Genomic DNA, 23,064 nt, shown 5'->3' with positions numbered 1-23,064 from the left:
TTAATTCTCAGAAAGACAGATTCTACATAGCAGTCACTGAGCTCCATAAACACCATCATTTTGTTCTTATTCCAATCCTTTCCAAACAGCTTTCTTTTCATTACTTAAATGTCCTCTCCTAGATGATTCATTTCTCAATCCACTTATTACACTGGATTTAATCACCGCTGAGGCACAGTGAAATCTCCTATAATATTATTATCTGTTAAAGTTTTCAACTATATCTGTCTCAAATATATCCTTGCAAAGCTTTGTACACTGCCTAGTCCATGACTCTTCAAGCATCCCCAAAGTCAGGGAGGATCATTTTCTAACTGGAAACATGGACTTGCAAATCAAAGGCTAAAACCGTTTGTTCTGGAAACGTAATAACGAGACTGTCTGATAGTTGGAAATCAAAGAGTATAGCTAAAAACAAAAACTGTTGGAGAATAGTCTATCACGAATCAAGTCGGAATGGAAGAGAATGAATACCAACACAACTGCTGCTCAGTTTTGTTTTTCTTAATTAACTAATTTTATTCTATGAGTAGGTGCCTGGGCGAATGTAAGTGCACCATGCATATGCATAAGCCTAAGGACTTCAGATGAGGGCATCAAGTGCTCTAGAACTGGAGTTACAAGTGGTTGTTAGCAGCCGTGTAGGTGCTGGGAACCAAACCTGGGGCTTCAGAAAGCAATCTCTCCAGCTGTGCGACACAGTCTTTAATGACAAAATATGCTTTTTTGATATCAACTAACTCTTTGGACTTAGAGAATCAAGAAGGACTGTATATCCTAAAACAACGTCATAGGACACTTTCAGGTTCATCAGTTCTGTAAACAGATGAGTACGCATATTGCTTCCCAAATTTCGTGAAACAATAAACTTTCAAGATTTTTATGTGGTGTATATTAATATTTTCCTGAAATTCCCAATGAGTCAGTCAGTGTTTTCCACCATTTTACAGCAATGTTTTTTGTTTGGTTGGTTGTTTTTTTGTTTTTTCTTTTGTTTTTAGAGACAGGGTTTCTCTGTGTAACCTTGGCTATCCTGGAACTCACTCAGTAGACCAGGCTGGCCTCGAAGTCAGAGATGCCAGGTGGTAGTGGTGCATGCCTTTACAGCAATGTTAATTAAATATTCAAAGCAAGGCTAGCACATCTTGAGCTAGTTAAATATTGTTATCAGTTTTCTTTAGGTCTTCTCACAAGAAGTTGTAGCTACTATACAATGGAATATTTATCAACAAGAAAATGAATGTAGTATTGATGCACTCAAGTATCATGAATCTGAAAACCTTTTCCTGTATCACAAGATCCAGTAATAGATGATGATATAAGGTATAACTTTATTTAATATCTTTTTTTTCTAGAAAATGTACAAAATTCCATGATAAAGAACAGTTCAGTGCTTGCCAGGTATTTGTGTGTTAAACCAGGTAGTGCAAAGGGGCAACATTAAGAAAATGTTTGGTGTCTTTTGAACATGGTAAGAATGTTGCACTTCTGAATTCACAGCCACTGTGGTGTCTGCACATGGTCAAGCACTCAGTATTCTAGGATGGAGTGACTATCACTCTTAATTGAGGACTTTGTGGGAAGGTAGATTCAGTTTTCTTTCTAAGTTCCTAGTATCTCAACCATGTTCCAGGGGATAACCCCATACCTATAGGTGTATGAGAAGCACAAACTAGAGAAAATGACTTATTCCAAAGAAAACAGAAAAAAATGAATATAAAAAGGACACCAGGTTGGGGAGGACACCAAGGTAAGAGTGGGCATGAGACACATTAGGAAGAAGAGCTGGGAGTAAATACGGTTGAAATACCTCATTAGATATTCTTAAAGAAATAACAAAAATATTATAAAAAAGACTTTAAGGGAAAAATGGATTTATAGAGTATTTTATCTTAATTATAGTTACAAAAGTATATAATGAGTATGATTCTATTACTCCATATCACTTTTAAATAAATCTAATTCTAGTTAAGAAAATGGTATCGCCGGGCGTTGGTGGCACACGCCTTTAATCCCAGCACTCGGGAGGCAGAGCCAGGCGGATCTCTGTGAGTTCGAGGTCAGCCTGGGCTACCAAGTGAGCCCCAGGAAAGGCGCAAAGCTACACAGAGAAACTCTGTCTCGAAAAACCAAAAAAAAAAAAAAAAAAAAAAAAAAAAAAAAAGAAAATGGTATCATTTGGAAAGAGTAAAGAGAAGGTAATGATGGATGAATATAACCAAAATATATACATGTATAAACCTGACATAGACATACATTATTAGGTATGTTGAAAGTATGATTACAAAAACATGAAGAAGAAAGGGAATGAGAGGATAAACAATTGAGAACAACTATACCCAGAGTAAATTTGTATTTCTTCAGTTTATCATGCAGTATTTTCATTTTAAAAATGAGTCTATTTTGAAGTTGTTTTTGTTTTCCTGTTTCTACCACAAATATACTGACAATATAACGTCTTTATCTACTTATTAGCTAATACACAAAGGTCTGGCATTAGCTTACATTGAATGTGCAAGCAATGTTCTTGAGACAATATACTAAGTTTACTGTCTGTGGAAGCACTGGCTCCGGAAGGAGGAGAGAACCGTAAACCACAGCTGCAATCACTTCTCTGACCAATAGCATCATGTAAAAGCCATCTAATTTCAAACCTGCTAGGTCCACAATTTGAATGTTGTTTAATTAGCCAACTAATGGAAACCAACAGTCTACTCAAAATTTTTTTCAGTTAAAATCATGTTTTGAGCCTAAAGGTAATGTAAATGCATTCTTTACTCTTAACATTTCAGTTGTTCTACTACCTAACTATAGACAATAAAAAAATAAGTGAAGAGAGCAAATTATGGTTTCTTACCTGAGGACCTGGGTCCCCACTCTCACCTTTGGCTCCAGCAGAACCAGGACCCCCCTGAAGAAAAAAGTAAAAAAAAAAAAAAACAATTAATTCATGTCACCTAAACTCTTTAATTTAGTGCTTTCACTCAAAATAAAAAAAAAAAAAAACAATATTTGCTAAATCAGTTTGACCTTACTAATGCAATGAGCTGTTCAAGTCCTGTGCTAGTGTGCCGTTTTTAGGCATATCAAGTGCATACCAATATATAAAGTGCAAAGAAAGCACTATGTTCCACTCACAGATGAACAGAAGCTAACTTTTAAATCACACTGATATTTTCTTTAAAGTTTTCACCATAACAAACACTGCCTGATAAACAAGGTCTGAGTAACCATTGAACTACGAAGTAGGATTATGGCGTGTGTTTCAGAGTCAGGTGAACACTGAGTTCATTCACACAATAAAGATTTTGAAAAATTGGCTCTTTTATAAACATTTATTTCTCAGGTGCTGCATTTCATAGTAGTAAACTGCTTCATAAAGATGCTATTGCTATTGTTATAATTATTGTGAAATAATGTCAGTGCATTTCCCTCACATTGTTTTGATTTTTTCCCCATGAAAATGAATCATTATAGCAAATAAAGTTTACAAATGTAATATAATTTAAACAGAACAATGAAGGCCTGGTAGCTTAACTGGAGGGGAAATTAAATTGCTTTATAAAGGATTTGTGGAATTTAAGAATATATACTAGGTTATCCATATTCTCTAAAAGCTTTAGAATATCAAAAATTAGTATGGCGGTAATAGCTTACTTCATGTGTTTACAAGTGTTCTGATTTATTTAAATCAGTATACATTCTACTAAACTGAGTTACCAAAAAATAAAACAATGAGTAAAAATTTGCTAAATCTGAAAGCAGCTTTCTAGAGCCTCCTGCTGGCTTCAAAGTAAAGTAACTCCTGTTCTGCCTCCCACGAAAGCTGAGACATCAAGTCAAATGTATTTTTAAATTATAAAGATTACTTTCAAGCTCCTAATAAAGAATTCTTGCAACTGATTTCATGTTAAAAAGCAGAAGAATCTGTATTAAATTATATTATTAGTCATTAAACTGAAAACAATTATAGAGTGCTCAGTTTATTTTTAATTAATTGTATGTGTTATATCCTCTGAAGATTATAGTTACATTCTCTTACACCTAACCAAAATTATCACATAACTGATGGGAAAGAAATGAACAGGAATATCATTTCTACTTTCCTTTCTATCTCAAATTTTGTAATATGTTACATTTCCCTGTTGTGTATATACATTTATATCATTAACATGCAAATAAAAAATATTTCTCTGTTAAGTGACTTACTGTATTTTTATTTCTTGTGTTTTAAAGGCAGAACAGTAAGAATAAATGATGAACATTTGATAATCTTTTTAATAGTGTATATAACTGAAGTTCTATTGAATATGTAATACGAACATTTCCCACAGGAGTATACATCAAATATATAGTATGCAAATTTAAGATTGAGTTAAAGGAATTATAAATTCATGGAAAACAAAACACTTTCATTTTTATTTTAATACATCAGTGTATTTATTATTTATTTACCGTCTTTACAGTACAGAGATTAAACACAGGGCCTCATACATGCTGAACAAGCAGCAGCTCCAACCAATATCTCCAGCTCTTGCTAATTCTTTCATTTCTTACATTTTTATTTTACTTTTCTTTAATTTCTATATATGTGTGTCTGCATGTGCATATGCACTCATGTGAGCAGGTACACCTGGAGGTCATAAGCAGTAGTCAGATTCTCCAACAATAGCAGTAGAGCTATTGGTCCAAACAAACATGCTCTGGGAACAAAACTGAGAAATTCTGGAAAAACAGCAAATATTCTTAACCACTGAACCATCTCCCCAGTCCCCTAAGTTCTTTCATTTTGAGACAAGATCTCCCTTCATAGCGAAAGCTGGTCTTGCCTTGCTTTAGAGCATACAATCTACTTAGCATGGCCTCTTGAACACCTAAGGTTGCAGTCTTGAATCATGAAGATGGATTGTAACAAAGGTATGCATGAAATTTATAAATACAACTAACTGACATACTAATATCCTAATATAATTGTAATTGTAAGAATATATATTGAATATGCTATGCTGTCTTTTTTTCCTAGGTGAATTTCTGCCCTCTTTATCAAAATCAGGTGTCCATAGATTTGCAGATTTATGTCAGGGTTTTCAATGCAATTCTGTTGATCAATCTATCTGTTTCAATGGCTATTTTTCCTATGTTAATCCTACCAATCCATGAGCATGAGAGAGCTTGCTATCTTTTGGTATCTTCTTCAATTTCTTTCTTCAAAGACTTGAAGGTTTTATCAGACACATCTTTTACTTGCTTTGGTTACTTACCTTAAGATATCTTATATTATTTGAGGTTATTGTTTTCTTTAATTCTTTCTCAGTCCATTTGTCACTTTTGAATGGGAGAGATACTAATTTGTGTGAGTTTAATTTTCATTCCAGCTACTTTGTTGAATGTATTTACCTGCTGTAGGAGATTTCTGACAGAGTTTTTAGTATCACTTGTGTATACTGTCTTATCATCTGTAAAAAGATACTTTGATTTCTTTTTTTCCAACTTAGGGAAAGAGAGGAATATTTAAATTTAAAAATTGTCTTAAATAATAAAAATAAAAGAAAAAGAAAAAATCTGGGAGGAGTTGAGGAAGTGGAACTGTAATGAAAATACATTATATGGAAAGTTATTTTCAATAAAAATAAATGAACTCTAAAAAATTGCACAATAATTAATAAAGATTACAAATGCACTTTAGTGAAATTTCTAATATATAATTAAATTTCAAGAATTTAATGTAAACTCGCTTTTTAAATAATTAAATAGAAAGAAAATAAATTATAAATAGTTTGATTAACAGATATGTGACTTTACTATATGTTTAATTCTCTCTAATTTGATGAGAGCTTTCTTAAAACCTTCTGGTTAGAATCATTAAAAATTAAACTGAAATTTTTTTTAAAAAGAGTCAACATTAGTCACGTGTAATAGGCTTGCTAGCCTGAGGTATGAATGAAATCTGGAAGACGGTGTGGGAAGCATATTAATAGGAAATTTTTAAAATAGATTTTATGTAACTTACCACAGGACCTGGCCTTCCAGTCAGACCCATGGGGCCGGGTGGGCCTCTCAGAGCAATCTAAAAGACAAAATACATCAAGTTCAGAAACACTTGTCTAGTAGTATATGGTAACACCAGAGCCATTTAGACATATCCTATGAAGCACATAACTCACAAAATTATACAAGCTACATGCTAGGGAAAGTATAGTTAATGGGAAAATGCAAGTAGACAGAACATCCTGTATAATTATCATCCATGTTTCAACTGTTACCCAGTTTTACACACTATACTGCAAAATGTAATCATTTAAAATAATTGAAATAGATTTCAGAAAAATAAGAGAATGTCTAATAAATCCCTACTATAAAGCACACTCTAAAAACTTAGAGCATTCTTCATCTTTGTTGTGCAGGCATAATCTTTGTTGAGGATATTTATTTATGTCAACTATTAGTGGTATTTTAAGTTAAATTGTTCTAGTAGTGTTTTAGGAAAAGTCAAGATGATTAAAGTGAGGCAGTAAAACACAGAACTGGACAGAAAGTTTGATGGCAATAAATATTTTTAATGAATCTTGAACTTAGTACTAAATAATGCATTTATTTGTTATTTATAGACATAATAGACTGATGGGATGCATTATTTTTAGCCTAAATAACAGAAATGTTAATTTAGGATACTTGAAAAGCTGGAACACAGAGCACAGAGAAAAATACATGATAGATGTTAAATTAGTTTGGTGTACTATTTTGGATATTAATGAGCGTAATATGAATGTGCATTTCAAAAATAACCTTGTGATGAAAAATCATAAAATAGTGCATGAAACAAAATCAGTAACATCTCCAAAGTTCCATTACTAATTCATCATGAGGATTTGGACAATATATTTTTTTAATTCTTGAGATTAAATCTGAAAAACTGGAGTTAAATATCTTGCTGCCTGTTTTTTTAAACAAGACTAATTGTATAAACTGACTGTAAAGACATCATTATACCATAGTGATGGTATTGGTGATCGTAAGTGAATCTGTCAATCCTCATTGGAGGAACTTCCTTTTGCAGTAGAAGGTGATTAACACATAGACCCACAACTTGACAGTGTGCAGAGAATGAGAGATCTACAGCACATCTCCTCTCACTCAAGAACCAAGGCAGAAAGGTTGTAAGAGACAGAAATATTGGATGGATACAATGAGGCAGCGATTTCTAGACACAACCGAACATGAACAGAGAGCTAATATGGCAGTGTGCTAAAACCCTGCACAAAATCAAGGCAGACAAATTCAAAGCATGGAGTAGAGAGGACCTCAGGATGTCCACTGTCAACTTTATTCAAGGACCTGGCGCACTTTAGTGGCTCAGGCTCAGGAGACGGGCTTATACACATGCACATACTGTCAACACTAAATGAACTCAATGGATTTAGAAAAGCAAAAAACAAAACAAAACAAAAAACACATGAAGAGAAGATAGTGGTGGTGGAGCTAGTGGAGGAACTGGAATGGAGGTAACTGGGGGGTGACTTGATCAAAACACATCATGTGCTTTAGTGAAATTATTAATCAGTAAAAAATAAAAAGAGGACTAATCACAGTTGGCAGCAGCAAAGTATTTTAACTTCAATAATTGCCTGAAGTTTTCAAAAGAATGGGATTTATAAGGAAATATAGAAATAGTTATTATAGATAATTTTAGAGGTATAGTATGTCTTTACCTAATTAACACACATTCTCATCATTCAATCTCACACAATCAACTAATAATCTTTTCAGATGAATAATAGTCTTAAGGATATAAATACTGAAAATGGGTTAACACTTTCACTTACATATTCAGTATTTTACACATACATAAATTATGATGGTGAATAAAAAGTTACCATAGAGATGATACAGATAAGTCACCACATCCATAACAATTCTAAATCCTACACATACTTTCTTCCTTCATAACAACTAGAAGAATATGAAAAAAGGCATTGTATGACTTCTGATTCCTTTCTTGTTAATTGTCTGATTTGTTGTTGTTGTTGTTGTTTTGAGACAGGGTTTCTCTTTGTAGCTTTGCATCTTTCCTGGAACTCACTTTGTAGCCCAGGCTGGCCTCAAACTCACAGAGATCCACCTGCCTCTGCCTCCCCAGTGCTGGGACTAAATTTGTGCACCACCACCGCCTCACAATCCTCTGAATTTTTATATGTGCAACCAAAATGCTATAAAGCTAACTGAAAATAAAAAAAAATAATTATACTTCTTTCATACTGTGTTCTCATAGTTAGTGCCATAATCATCAGATCACACCTTAGCCGAGAAAAATCAGCATATGAAAGAAAAGGAATACTAAATATTTATCTCTCAACAGTCTGTTAAAAACAGGGTTTTTGTGTGTCATGGTGGGATATCATCAGGATTACAAGGTCATGTATTTAATATTAAATTAGTAGGCATCAGTACTGGAAAGATTAATATACTTTTAGATCTTTCCATTTAAATTCCAAGTGACGTTTAGAAACACTTTTCCATGGACCTACACATAGCGATTTGATACAGAATCAAGTCATGTGAGCACGTGTTCATCTTTTCTCACCCGAGCCTGCTGAAGAATCGCCTGTGCCTGAGCTTCCTGTGCAGAGATGGTTGGTCCTTTGGAGCCATCACCTCCATAGCGGAACTAGGAAGAGATAATGCAAGCACATAATTGGCCTTTGACAAACTTATAGAATTAGGTCCTTTAACCATTAGATTAACAGGTAATTAAAAGATTAATATTTACAAACGTCCAAAGTCACTTCATAATCACACACACACACACACACACACACACACACACACACACGCACGCACAAACGCACCCAAGCGCACACACATGCGCTCCCGCGGGCACACACACATGCGCTCCCGCGGGCACACACACGTGTGTGACAGTGCAACTCTTCCTCTACCTCATACATGGCTCTGTACAATACATTCTGTCATTTTCAAAGCAATTATAAATCACTTTCCAATTTCAAATTTTATCTTCACTGATATTCTTTTTAAAATGTCATTTCTTATTTAATCTACAGAAATGCTACCCACTCTAGCAGTTCATCCATAAGAATTTCAAGAATTATTAGATTCAGTAAAATATACAGATACAGTTATGTTCTGGTGACCAAAACCTTCAGAATCTCTAAGAAGACAAAGGAAATATAAATATCTCTCTCATATACCCAAAACAGCTGCTTGCTACTACTATTACTCCATAAAATTCTTAAGCTCTGCCTTAATTTTTAACCTGAAATGTTGTTTGAGTCAATTTTCTACTCCACATAGTTATTTTTTGAATTTTATTATACCAAACCTACTAAAAAAATATTCCCCATAGCTGTGTGACAAATAATTTTATTATAGACTCAAAATTAATATAAATAATTTTTGAGTAATGATGACACTAAAGACCTAGCTTCTTCAAAAAGCTTCAGTGAGGGTAAACATTGGGTGAAAGTGTATACTAATGTGTTGAATAGCGTATCATTAATCCATAATCCAGGATTGCCCACATGATTAGAAAGAATACGTAAATTTTACTGAATGAAGAATAATCAGGGATTAAACCTGGTTTAGTGTAGAGATAGATATCTATTTTTCAGATTCTGTTCACTAAAATGTCCCTACTTTCAAGGGCTCTTGATTTTCTGAATTCTCATATTTCAGGAATATTTCTACTCAAGGATTCAAATACAGGCTTTTTTTTTTCAGTTACATAATGAGAAGATATCAAGTTATCTTAATAAAATACTTTCTAAAACGTACTGGTAACATCAACATGGTTCCAGGAGGACCAGGTAGACCATCAGCCCCTGGTAAGCCAGGACGTCCTGGAGGGCCCTAGGAAAGGAAATAAACAAAAGCAATTAGTGCAGTACATAATGGCAGAGAATCTGAAATTGCTGAGAATGCACCTGCCCATCCTGAATTGGTTAATCTCCTTTATGTAAATACACACAGACAGCATTGGATCTCATTGAACAAGTTGCAAAGAACTCAAATGATGAATGGTTACTAATGCACAATCAAAATACAGTGAAAATTATGTTCAAAGTTGATTTACAGCTTAAAATTGCCTATGAAGCCTTCCTATATATTCTCAGGGGTATCACTGTGAAGAAACAGTGAAAAACTAGGTTCCTACAGTTGAAAACAGAATTAATTAGACAAAATTTGGTTAAGTATTACTTAATAGATACTAAGGCAATAGCTATTTAATATATAGATATTTTAAGTGTATCTTCTAGCTATATTAAGTTATTATTATCTTCAAAATAGATACTTTAATTAGTATAATCACTAAGGTTAACATGATAAGATTAACATTATTTTTTTATTACTAATTTGTCTTCAATGTGTATATATTGTGTATATTTATTTATATTCAATGTGTATATGCATTCATGCACATATATGTAGAAAGCTGTGTATGTTTACAACATAGATACACATGATCATAGAGTATCAAATATACACACATACATATATAATTTTTTTGTGTGTAGATGATACATATTTGTGAAGTATATTAAGTGTCAGTTTTCAGTAAAAGGAAACTTACTTTTATAAAGTCATATCATATTTAGTAAAAGAAGGATCAAACTCTAAAAATTAATAACTATACATATAAAGGATACAATTCCAAACTCTTAATTAAAGTGATTTGAAAAATAAATAACAATACTAAGGGCTGTGGGAGATACATCATTGGATAAAGTGCTTGCCAAGGAAACATCAGGACTTGGGTTGAATTATCTAGTTCGCACACATATGCCTGGCTAGCATGTCAATAATTCTAGAACACTGCAGGAGGCAGAGACAGAATCCCTAGGTCAAGCTGGCTAGAGAAACTAGTTCAAAATATAAGATGGAAAGAGACTGAGAAATATACCTGACACCAACATTTGCCTGTCCTACACATTCACTGCCACACATGTGCAGGCACATACACCGTACAAACACACACACGTGACTACAGATACATAAATGCACACATTGCTCACATACACATTCAATAAAAATAAACAATCATTTCCATCAAACTAAATATCTGAAATTATGCAGATGAGGCTTTTAAAAATGAGTATCTACAGGAATAGCAAGAATGAACGTCTTTAATTTAAGTTTGAAAAACCAAGTCTACTCTAACAGTTCCTGTGCATAGGGGACTAGACAACAAAATTGGCCTACTAATCATGTTGCAGATAAACTCTTTATAAATTCTAAATAAATTCTTTATCCCCATTTATACATGTCTGAAAAGTTAAGTAGAATGCTACACAACTGCGAATTTGTAGGATTCTCACCATCTCCCCCAACAGAAGAAAGGTAGCATGTTAAATGGAAGAAAAAACTAAGTTAAGTCCACGTGCTGCACAGTCGTAATGTGACAGCCCTTCTTCACTTACCCGATCACCAGGGTCACCGGGGGGTCCAGAAGGGCCTTGTTGACCTGGAGGACCCATCAGACCCTGCAGAGAAACCAAACCAGGATCAGAAGCAACTTCCTGCCTCATTAGTATTCAAGTAAAGGCATTCCCCTAAAAATCAAAGGGTGCTTCATTTCTATTTTATAAATATACCCTTGACTCCCAAACAACTGCCCTATTTAGCTTCCTGTGAAAACACAACATATAGGAAATGGTTCTGCATCCAGCACAACTACTCCTCTATGAGGCTGAGCTCAGGGTGGAGGCAGATGCCAAGGGAAACAGGAAGGGAGCATGCCGATGAAAGTTGGTGTTGTGGAGGCTGGTCCCCAGCTCCTCCTGAAGAAATGGCTATTCATAAGACTAGACCTCAAAAATGTGGCTGTGAAGTGGAACAAGCAAGCATTTAGCTGATCAGCATTTTAACATTTTGTCTTTGCCATCACTTAAAAGCATCCATGTCATATATTTATATGACATTAATTTCATATCTTATACAGGCAAATACACATGTCCACAAATATAATGCATAAAGAAAAAAATTCAAAATGTATTTTCAGCCCTGTGAGTATACTGTATCAAATAAAAAATAGGTCAAGTCTACCAGATCCTAAACTTGACAGTTTTCCTCTATAAATCAAATCAGTCTAAAATATAAACAATTCAGCTGTGTGCCAGTAATCCTATATTCAATAATTTTAAAAATCAAAATTATAAATCATTTACATACCGCTGGTCCTGCTGGCCCAGGTGGTCCTTCAACAAGCATCCCCTATTTAAAAAAAAAAAAAAACATGTAACATTGAGCCTTTCCAGTGACTATAAGAGCACACTACATATTATGATTTTTAAAGTAAATACTAAATTCATATTATATAAACCCCTTAAAATATGTTTGTGTGGGAAAATGAAATCATTTAAAATATTGGAAGACATAATTCTTGCCATTAGAGAACCTATGAACTAATTGAAAGTGAGGTAAATATTCAGAGAAATATGGTTAGGAAGGAGAAAGAATATGTTAGAGAAAGAATCTGCCAAGTGCTTCTGTAGAGAGTGCAGCAAAGATGTCTGACCAACCTCTTCACAAGCACTTAGACAATTTCTAACAAAACAAATAAAAAAAAAAACAAAACCAAAAACAGAAGCTCCCTAAATATTTGCTATGTTCATGAATAAATGAAAGGAAATGATACCCAAATACTTGAATTCCAGAAACCTATACTTCTCTGTATCTTAAGTGAACAATTAAACATACAACTTCCATTTCTTATGCATTGCTTTTCCCAAGGTGCTGGTTAACCAAAATTATGATTTTTAAAATTGTTTCTAGAAAATATGTACTCCTTAATAATATCTTGAGATTTCAGATAATTAATACACATAGAAAGAGCAATAAGTTGGGCTGATAGACACATAACTCCACATAATCATACAAGTAAACATAATGATTTTTTTAGAGAATATTCTGGTCCTATAACTTTAAATAAAAACAACATACACACTGACACATTCAACATTGTCCTCCTTAACACTCTTGTCGACCTCCCTCTGCAAATTTCTCTCTTAAGTCCACATCTCTCCAGTGTGTTTTATTATTGTATAGTATACTTTGAATCAGATACAAAAAAAATCTATGTCAGATAACACATTTCTAATAAAGTAATTATATAAATTATATGTAAAATCTAGACTGAAGTTGAAAGATCTAAAGTTATTATCTTTCCACCACCAAATGTTTCAAACTAGAGAAAAATGTATGTAAACTCAGATTTGTAAAATAAGAGAATTGAACCAGAAAATGTCAGCCACTTCAAATTCCAAAACTCTATAAATGTATGTTTTTTTTTTTATTTTACTGAAAATTTGCTTTCCAAAAAAATCATTGCTCACTCATCTTTTTGTGTTAAATTAGAACATATTTTCATTGAAAATGCATGGACATACATAATGACTCAAGGTGATGGTAGTTCATAAATTAGACAACTGTAGTAAGCTTTAAAACACATTGAAGACACTTACAGGTTCAACCACAGCTGGTTCCCCCTTCTGCCCTTTCTCTCCATATGCACCATGGCCATTTATCTATTAAGTGGAAAATTAAAAATGGTCAAAATACCTTTTAATAGATGAGGCACTTTTTTCAATTTTTTAACAAAAAATAATTTAGCCGTCTAGATACACTTGAAGCAACCTTGTAAAATGTGACCATTTTACAAAAGAAACATTAAGAATGTCCATACTGACAAATACACATGAACACTGTTCAAGTGAGAACAAATCACCACTTCTTTAAATTGTTGCAGAAAGTTAAATGCATTTGTAGCCTCAAAAGTGCTCTAAGACATAAGAACTGTCACCAAAACAAATGTAGAAAACAGTCCAAAATAAAAATTTAGAGCTACTAGTCAGAAAAATAACAACAGAATTATATATTTATCAATGATGAGAAATTTGGGATACAATTCAATGTACAATACTTTAAAATGAAGACTACAGTGACAGCCCAGGACACCATCGCTGCCAACTCCCACTAGAAGAATTTATCACGGTTGTCTAGGCATGGTCAGTACCCACAATGGACATAAGAACTCAACTTCATTTTAAACCTGAAAACACATGAGAATGAACACAGAAACATCCCCGAGACACACGCAGGGCACAGAGCCTCATGCTGACTTACGCTTGTTTCTGTGAAATCAGTTTCTGCTGGGACACCTGGGCCAAATTCTTCATTAGGGGACGCTGTAGTCCTTTCTTCATATTCCTTGTATTCATAAAAATCATATTCGCCTAAATCTCCATCTACCAGCAGATCAGAGTCCCTGCCGTCTATTCCTTTGTTTCCATATAGAATATCCTCAGAAATGTTTCTCTGGACATCATAATCCTCTCCAGTTAGATATTCTTCAGTAAAACCTTCTTCAACTGGATTTGGCTATTCATTTAAGTTGCAGGGAATTGGAGAACATGAAGTTTACTGTTAGCAAAGCAAGGCAAGCATCTGTAACTACAGCTTAATGGCATGTGATGGGAAGAAAGCTTACTACTCAAGCAAGACCAGAGCCAGAAAGGGGCTGTTCAGTACCACTGAAAGAAATACACTTGTACATACACTGCTATGTACAAAGAAATATTGCTTTCAAAGCACCTTTCCCCATCAACTGCAAATATTCACATGGAGTCAGCATATGCTTTTACTCTCACTTAAGAAAACTTGTTCCTTATTGAAGCATTACTTTATAGCATAAGATCGGAACAAATGAATTAAGCATATAGCCGAATATTTGCTTAGTTTTCACATCTTATTGGATAATATAGTAAAACATAATTGTTACAAAAATAAATCTTGTAATTAGATATTCAATCAGTTAAATATTAGCACCAATATCTGAAAATTATTCTTTGCATTAACTATTCAGAGTGTTGTGCTCATAAGGAAGTGCCGTTGTTATCATGCCTTATGATTGTAATCAAGTTAAAATAAAATAATGCACATATAAAAATTTGTTCTCGCCGGGCGGCGGTGGTGCACGCCTTTAATCCCAGCACTAGGGAAGCAGAGCCAGGCGGATCTCTGTGAGTTCGAGGCCAGCCTGGGCTACCAAGTGAGTTCCACGAAAGGCACAAAACCACACAGAGAAACCCTGTCTCGAAAAGCCAAAAAAAAAAAAAAAAAAAAAAAAAAAAAAAAATTTGTTCTCAAAGGCAAACTGAATACAGATAGTAGAGAAATATGGACTAAATAAGTATCACTATAGAAAATTATGCAAATTAAAATACATGTCATTGTTATAACATTACTGTATTCGGTATAAAAAATTCAATAATCATAAAATATTACTCTTAAATATGGAACACATACTTCTGCAAAGAAGTTTCATCTCACCTATGCTGCAATTATGGCCTTAACACTGAAGTAAAAGACCAGAATGAAATTATATAAGAAAGTCAACATATCTTGAGCTGTTGTAACATCTCATAAGACAGGACTGAGACTACATAAAGTTAAAACCTATTCATACCCTAAATATGAAATTTAAGAGGACTTAATCAGACCTACCTACTTGACACACTTTCGTGGAAAACAATCAAATGTTTAAACTATATTATTTTAATCATAACTGAATGTAATATTGTAAAATTTTTAAATGTAAATAGCATTAAAATCTAAGACCACATTTGCTAAAATGCTTGCTGTCATTAAAATGAATGATGATTGTTACCATGCAATAAAATACTAATTGTATCAGTTGTTGATACAATTCCCACGTCAGAGGATCTTCTCCTGGAAGGATCATGCCGTGAATATTCTTTGTAAAATGTTACAAAAGCTTGCTCAGCTGTAAGAGCAATAAAGAAAATGATAGCAGCCAATTCAGTTTGACGATTATGGAATTTGCATGAAGCAAAGTGTCATGCAAATCCTGACGTGACATCAACTGTAAATGCAGAGTGTTTTGTAATTATGAACTAGTGACTCTGTTTCTTTAAGAATGACAACTCAAGGGTCTCAGTGACTGGGATGTTTCTCCAAGGAAATCCATCAAAATACATTATGTATTTTGAAAGCCATACTGCAATTATTGCTGCCTAAGTGAATTACCTCATTTGATCCTGATAAGCGCCTAGGAGACTGTGTCTGGTAAGTTTCCATTGTTCCATAGTTATAGTCTTGAAAGTCATCCACAATATTTGCCTGATGATAAATTCAGAAGAAAGAGGGTTAAGAAACTTGTAAAGTTACTTCAAGTAGGTGAAAATCATGATTTAACTGAATTAGAGTGTTAGCCAAATTGGAATTGGTCTAATTGGGTTAAAGACTAAGACTCATCAGAGATCTTCCATCTCATCTAGGACAGATCTTGATTGCTTTTTCTGGCTACCTGGACCCCTAGTTTGGCTTTGGCTGTTGCTTGATAACGTTTCTTCTTCTTGGATGCGTGTTTTTCAGATTTGGGGGATGTGAACTTTTTAGAGTTTTTCTTTGAGTTAGTGGCCAATGTCCTCTTCTTCTTTGTGTAATTGGATTTCTTTTTCTGTAAAATGTCATGAAAGATGGAATGGAAAACATGTAGTGAGAAAGAAAACAAGGAGCACAGACAAAAGGGAGGACGTGAAAATGTAAAAATGGTCAGCAATCCTCAAGGCAGCTTCTGTCAAATAAAAGCCATTATTAATTCACAGAAGTGAATGACAGGTGTGGAGTGAGTCTGAGGGATGACAAAGAGTGAGACACCACATACAACAGACAGTGGGTTTTACCTCTGTTTGGGCTACTGTTTCTTCAGTGACAGTGGGTGTCTCTGTTATACTCTCAAGCTCTTTATAGTCTGTTTCCCCATACTCATAGTCATATTCGATTATATCCTCAGGTGCATACTACGTCACAAAGGAAGAAATATTGGGCAATTTGGTTAGTTGCAAGTAATATTATTAACAGACTGGAGATCATCTGCTTAACCTTTACTCAAAGTAATAAATGTTAAGAGAGATCTGGGATTAAACACAAATATTATTCTATTGTATATAGAATCTAATAACATCAGAGTTATCGAGCAAGCTTTCTAAGAACAGAAAAAGTGGTTAGGGCTGTGAAACAAATAAAAGTTTTGAATAACGATTCAAACTTTTATTAAATATTAATTCACAGGTAGGATTTATGGTGTGGGACATGGCTGTTAAGTATCCACTTTAATTTTGATTTGTAAAAATCTGCTGTGAAACGTCTCCCTATAAAAAATAATCATTTTTCTGGGGCTGCGGCTAAGTGGACAAGCACTCAACACGCACTTGCTTCAATCCCAAGCATGCCGAAAATAAGATAAAAAGGACAACGATTCAATATGCATGCCTTTTCAATAAAAAATATGGTGAAAATAAAAACATGAAGAACAGTCTCATGAAAATATGAGAGGATATTCACATCTGTCGTGGGAAAATGGAAAAAATGCATGAAATATATATATGTATATATGAATATAATATAAAAAAAAATATATATAACTATAATTGAAAAATATAGACTTAAAATGTATTCCCAATTCTCTCATCTTCTCCAAACCAGTGGTTTTCAAATTTCCTAAGGCTTAGACCTTTAATACAGTTCCTCATGCTGTGGTGACCCCCAACCATAAAATTATTTCATTGGTAATTCATAATTGTAGTTTTGGTAGTTATGCATCATAATGTAAATATCAGTGTTTTCCAATGATCTTAGGCAACCCCTCTGAAAGGATCATTTGACCCCTAAAGATGCATGTTGAGAACTACTGCTCTAAACTAAAATCTAAATGAACACAAGAACTACTGAATTATTACTTTCAAAATTAGGCATATATTAATTAATAAATCATTTCCATCATTGTTACTATTTTTCTACTGAGTTTAGTGACTAATGCTTACAATATTAAATTATAATCTTAAAATATCTGAACTGAATTCACAACGCTTTACCTTAGATACTTCTGCATTAAAAAGTTAATTAGGGACCAAGTATATTTTTGAGGTCAACCACAACCTATTTATGGATAATGAAGATAGTGTGTTCCCTTACAAAGCTATCTTCATGAAGATTTTAATTTTTGTTTTTAATCAAGATAACTACACTAAGACTATATACTGCAAAAAAATAATTAAGAACTAAACTCAGTATCTAAATCCCCAAATATATACCTACAAAAGTACAGGGCAATATCTATGTAATTCCCCAGATATTGTAATTGTTAAAATTCTACTCATTCCCTTTCTAGCATCTCTTGGTTTCTCAACAAATCCTTTTTAATCTGCCAGGAAAGAAACTAATGACTATAAACCTTTTGGAAAATTGTGATCATAGTACCCTCTACTAAGTTCCAGTAGATAAAGCAATATAAATGAATGCAGTTTCAGAGACAGACTATGAGGCATGTCTAAACCGATCCTGTGGCAACTGTGCACACCTGGCATTTAGGGACTTTCCCTCAGCCTATGTGAATGTTTGTAGATGATGTAGCCAAAGGCAATAATAAAATATAAACACAAAAATATCTTTAGCCCTTTATGAGTGTCAAAATATCAATTTGATAAAAATTAATAGAGATTATTTAGAATTTGGTACAATATAAAGCTGCATATAGACAACAGATTAAAATCTTTTTTGCAACTGTATAACTTAAATAAAATATCTACAACTACTAGGAATTTTCTGTCTCTGTCTCTCTGTCTCTCTCTCTGTCTCTCTGTCTCTCTCTATATATATTTATGGAAAGTCTATGTATATATAGGAAGTATATATGAATATATATATACATGGAAAGTCTCTCTATAGTCTATATATAAAGCATATAGAGAGAATATACTTATATGGAAAGTATATATCTAAATAAATATATATAGAAGGCTATATATATCAAAAGTATATATATACTTTAAATACATAAATATATACTTTATATATAGATTTTTCCATGTATATATGTATATATATACTTCCTGTATATACATAGACTTTCCATATATGTATGTGTATATATATACTTCCTCATCATATATATATATATATATATATTCATATATATATATATATATATATAAAAACACACAAAAAAACAAAAGAGAGAGAGAGAAAAGAAAGAAAAAAGAAGAAGAGAGAGAGAGAGAGAGAGACTCCTCTTGACAAATCTGGCCTCAAACATGCTGTGCACCCAAATATGACCTTGAACTCTTGATATTCCTGCCTCCACCATGCAAGTGCTAGGTTAGGCATGGAACCACCAAGTCAGAATTTAATGTAAGCGTTAAGTAAAAACAATGTACCAAAGGGTAATGCTTATGTAGCTACCAGCACTCATGTGGGAATAAGAAATATTGAGTATCTATAACTACTCAGAGCTGGCTTGAAATAAAATATGAAAAACAAGAAATATTTGCAGGTTATTTTACTGTTTACAGTTTTAAATGTAATCAAATTATACATTATAAAATACTAAAAGAAATATTTTTAAAAAAACATTGGAAATCCAGTTTTAAATATGAACAATAAAAGAGCATTTAGGCTAAATTCTGGGATTTGAAGATGCATTTGTAAATACATGTCAGTGTTTATCAAAGTAATTAATGTTATGTCAAGTTTCTTCTGGTAGAAGAAATGTCTTCCAATCTTCATCATTCTCTCTACTCCGGGATCTTTCTTCAGATTAAGAACTGCCAGAATGCTCACAGGAGAAGTGAAGGAATTGGTAAGTGTACTTCCTGCAGGAAGCAGGCCACATCTTTCTCAGGGGATTACTCAAGAGTGAATAAAAAGGACTGTTCCTTGTAATCTCATTATTTCACTATCTGCCTAGTCACTTCTAAAAAAAAAAAAAAAAAAAAAAAAAAAAAAAAAAAAAAAAAAAACACTACACTTAAATGATTCTCAGTCTACATGAAGCTGTATGGCATACTTTAGAGAATACTTTTCACTTCTCACTAAAGAATTTTGAAATACCCTGAAAATGACTGTAGAGAAGTACCAATTGTAATCAATGAAATGACACCTTAAAATCCTGAGAGGGGAAAATAGAATAGATTTTACAGGCAGAATGGGGGTGGGAGAGTGGGTGTGGAAGCAGGGGGGTCAGGTGTGTAGAGAGATAGAATGGAGAAGAGAGTGAGAGAAGGGATGGCTGAAATTGGAGGACACGTGAGGGGTGGTGTGGAAACCTAGTGCAGTGGAAGCCTCCCAGAATGTTCGAAGGTGATCCCAATAAGGACTCCTAGTGGTGGGGAACACAGAGTCTCAGCTGGCCATCTCTTGTATCCTGGTGAGGCTTCCAGTTGCAGGACTGTCAGCATTCAATTGAGTTGTTGACCATGGGGGTTCCACGGTAATCCCCAAACAACCCAGGCTACTGCAAAGACAGTAGCTGAAAACTAACAGAGAGGTCCCCAAAGTGGCTGAGGACAACACCCATACAATTCATTGAACATGAAGTGGTCAAGCTGGTGCCTGCATGGAGCCTTCACCCTTATATTCTGGTCTCCTTGATAGTGGAGGGTATTCTCCAGGCTACACCAAGGAGAAGCATGGATACCACAAAACTTTTGACCTACAATCTGCCCTGCCTGCAGAATGTGCTAGGGCAGTAGTGGAACAGAACAGGTGGAAGTGGCCAACCAGTGTCTGATTGGACCCAGTCCATGGGAGGAAGCTCACATCGGCACTGCTCTAGGGACCAAGAACCAGAAACTAAGCAGGGACTGAGGGTAAAACCAACAACTATTGGTCTCAAAAACAAAAACAAAGAAACAAATAGTATCAATAAAATGACTCCCAATGATATTCTGCTATCCCCATAGATCAGTGCCTTATCCAGTCATCATCAGAGAGATGAGAACAGATACAGGGACCCACAGCCAGACATTATGTAGAAAGAGAATCTAAATGGGAGGTTGAAATCACATCCCTCCCCTTGGAGCTCTGGTAATCCTCATAAGAGGAGGTTGGAGGGATTATGGGAGACAGAAGGGATGAAGGGCATTGACACTCAGAAAACAAGACCCTCTGATTCAACTAAGCAAGATCCATTTGAGTTCACAGAGACTCAGGCAGCAAGCACGCAGCCTACACGGGTCAGCACCAGGTCCTTGGTGTATATACTGTGTGTGTGATTTTTAGCTGGGTGTTTGTGAGACTCTTGGCTGTGAGAATGATTGGGCCCCTGACTCTTATGCCCGCTCTTGGAACTCTTTTCCTCTTGATGGGTTGCTGTGTTCAACTTCAATACGGAAGTTTTGCTTCGTCTTGTTATATTTTATTTTGTCATGTTTGGTTGTTATCTCTTAGAGACCTACTCCTTTCTAAAGAGAGATGGAAGAGGAGTGGATCCAAAGAGGAGGGAAGTAGAAAAAAACTGGAAGGAGCAGAGGGCTGGGAAACTATCACAGGGATGTACTGTATGAGAGGAAAATCTATGTTCAATAAAAGAAAAGCAAATGACAGGCAAAAAAATAAATAAATAAATAAGATGTGGCAGATAAACTTTACTCCATGAATACTCCAGGAGAAATTTAGAACTGGGTTGAAGATAAGTTTTCTGAAAATTTTCTTTCCTCACATTATTGCTTAGAAGAAGAAAGAATAGTGCAACCATAAAATCCTGCGCCTTGATGAGAACTGTAATTGACAATAGATACCAAGGAAAAGATGGTGGGAGACATCCATGTTAGGAAGCCAGGTTTCTCTAATATTCATTCATAAAAATCATCTTTTGCTTTGCTTTACCTTCCATTTTAGTCATTAAAGGAAAGAATGTAAATTACTTCTTCTTTACAGGTGAGTATGATACATTAAGGAAGAATCATACAAGCCCAGTGGTGGTGGCACATGCTTTTAATCCCAGCACTTGGGAGACAGAGGCAGTCAGATCTCTGTGAGTTTGAAGCCAGCCTGGTCTACAGAGAAAGTTACAAGACAGCCAGGACTGTTCCACAGGGAAACCTTGTCCAAAAAAACAAATTAAAAAAAAATACAGAACTCAGAACTTTAAGATCTAATTTCTTTAAGTCATGAGGCTAATTTAACCAGGTAAGAATATCCCAAAGAGACATATTCTCAATACCACTTATGGTGTTAAATCCATTGCTGAATGGAGGTGTTAGCACTGAATGGAAATCTGTCTACAGAGTACATCTCTCATTCCACGATGAGGATGTAACTGTGGCAAATGCACACACAACTGAATTTAGAACGGATTAGATGTGTTACTTAAAGAAAAGAGAAGACTTAGAAAAAAATAAATATTTGAGTTAGCTTACCTATGTAAATTCACAAATTAATTAATAGAATATTAAGCAATGTTCTGACCCATGTTCCACATTACACTTTATGTTTAGACTTGAGAAGATAATATTGCTTTGATATTTTTTAGGCAGACTACCTGAAAATTAACTAGGAAAATACACATTCAGTATATAATGACATTTAATGGCTACCATTTAAAATTATAATAAAAACTCCTTACATTATTTTTATTTTTTAGGACTAATATATAAAGTTTATTACATTTAATGGTATAGTATAGATCCAATCGTATCAATGTAGCTAATTAGGGGGAGTAAGAGTAATTCCTCCTGAAAAAAATTAAAGTAAAAGTTTTCATTGTGGCACACAAATGTAGAAGCTGGTAACAACTGTCAATCACTACTCCACAGGACACCGCTTCTCTTCTTCCATTAAGCAGGGTCACTTATTTGCTATAAGAAACAGATTTTATTTTACTTATAAAAGTGGCAAAGACCAAGTAAACATCATTAGTTTTGAACACAGAAATAGTGACACACTTTTGACCTACAAGCTATAGAAACCTAAAACTAACCTATTCTCCATGGAAACCACCAAAAATATATTTAGCAAGTCATAAAGAAATAAAAGAATAAGGCACTTGAAAACAGTAAAACAAAATATTCAAGCAATTTTTCTTAGCTCTTGCATATTGGCCTTGCCACTGGCTTCTTAAGACTTTACCCTGCTTTTAAAAAAAAAATGATACTAATGTTAAATTGTGGAAAAGACTGGGACAACAGAATTCACTGGGATACATTACAAAGTAATATCAAATTTTTGCAACTTTGAATTATAAAAATCAAG

General features: G+C 34.1%; 1 protein-coding gene across 8 annotated transcripts in view; it reads right to left on the bottom strand.

Annotated features, from left to right (window-relative positions):
- Window positions 1-23,064, bottom strand: part of Col11a1 (collagen type XI alpha 1 chain) — a 195,790-nt gene that overhangs the window by 111,825 nt on the left and 60,901 nt on the right. For 3 of the 8 annotated variants that reach the window (XM_037207025.1, XM_037207028.1, XM_028895363.2), the window contains 11 exons: window positions 16,719-16,835; window positions 16,340-16,492; window positions 16,060-16,152; window positions 14,137-14,391; window positions 13,476-13,538; window positions 12,184-12,225; window positions 11,433-11,495; window positions 9,790-9,864; window positions 8,582-8,665; window positions 6,011-6,067; window positions 2,858-2,911 (listed from right to left, as the gene is read on the bottom strand). In XM_037207025.1, coding sequence (XP_037062920.1) covers window positions 2,858-2,911; window positions 6,011-6,067; window positions 8,582-8,665; window positions 9,790-9,864; window positions 11,433-11,495; window positions 12,184-12,225; window positions 13,476-13,538; window positions 14,137-14,391; window positions 16,060-16,152; window positions 16,340-16,492; window positions 16,719-16,835 — 1,056 coding nt within the window. The remainder of the gene's footprint in view (window positions 1-2,857; window positions 2,912-6,010; window positions 6,068-8,581; window positions 8,666-9,789; window positions 9,865-11,432; window positions 11,496-12,183; window positions 12,226-13,475; window positions 13,539-14,136; window positions 14,392-16,059; window positions 16,153-16,339; window positions 16,493-16,718; window positions 16,836-23,064) is intronic. The other 5 variants (XM_037207029.1, XM_028895364.2, XM_037207027.1 and 2 more) reach the window with 5 other exon arrangements.

The sequence above is a fragment of the Peromyscus leucopus genome, chromosome 6 (genome assembly GCF_004664715.2).
Source record: "Peromyscus leucopus breed LL Stock chromosome 6, UCI_PerLeu_2.1, whole genome shotgun sequence".
NCBI lineage: Eukaryota > Metazoa > Chordata > Mammalia > Rodentia > Cricetidae > Peromyscus > Peromyscus leucopus.
Note: the sequence above shows the minus strand (reverse complement) of the source record. Positions and strands in the feature narration are given on the sequence as shown.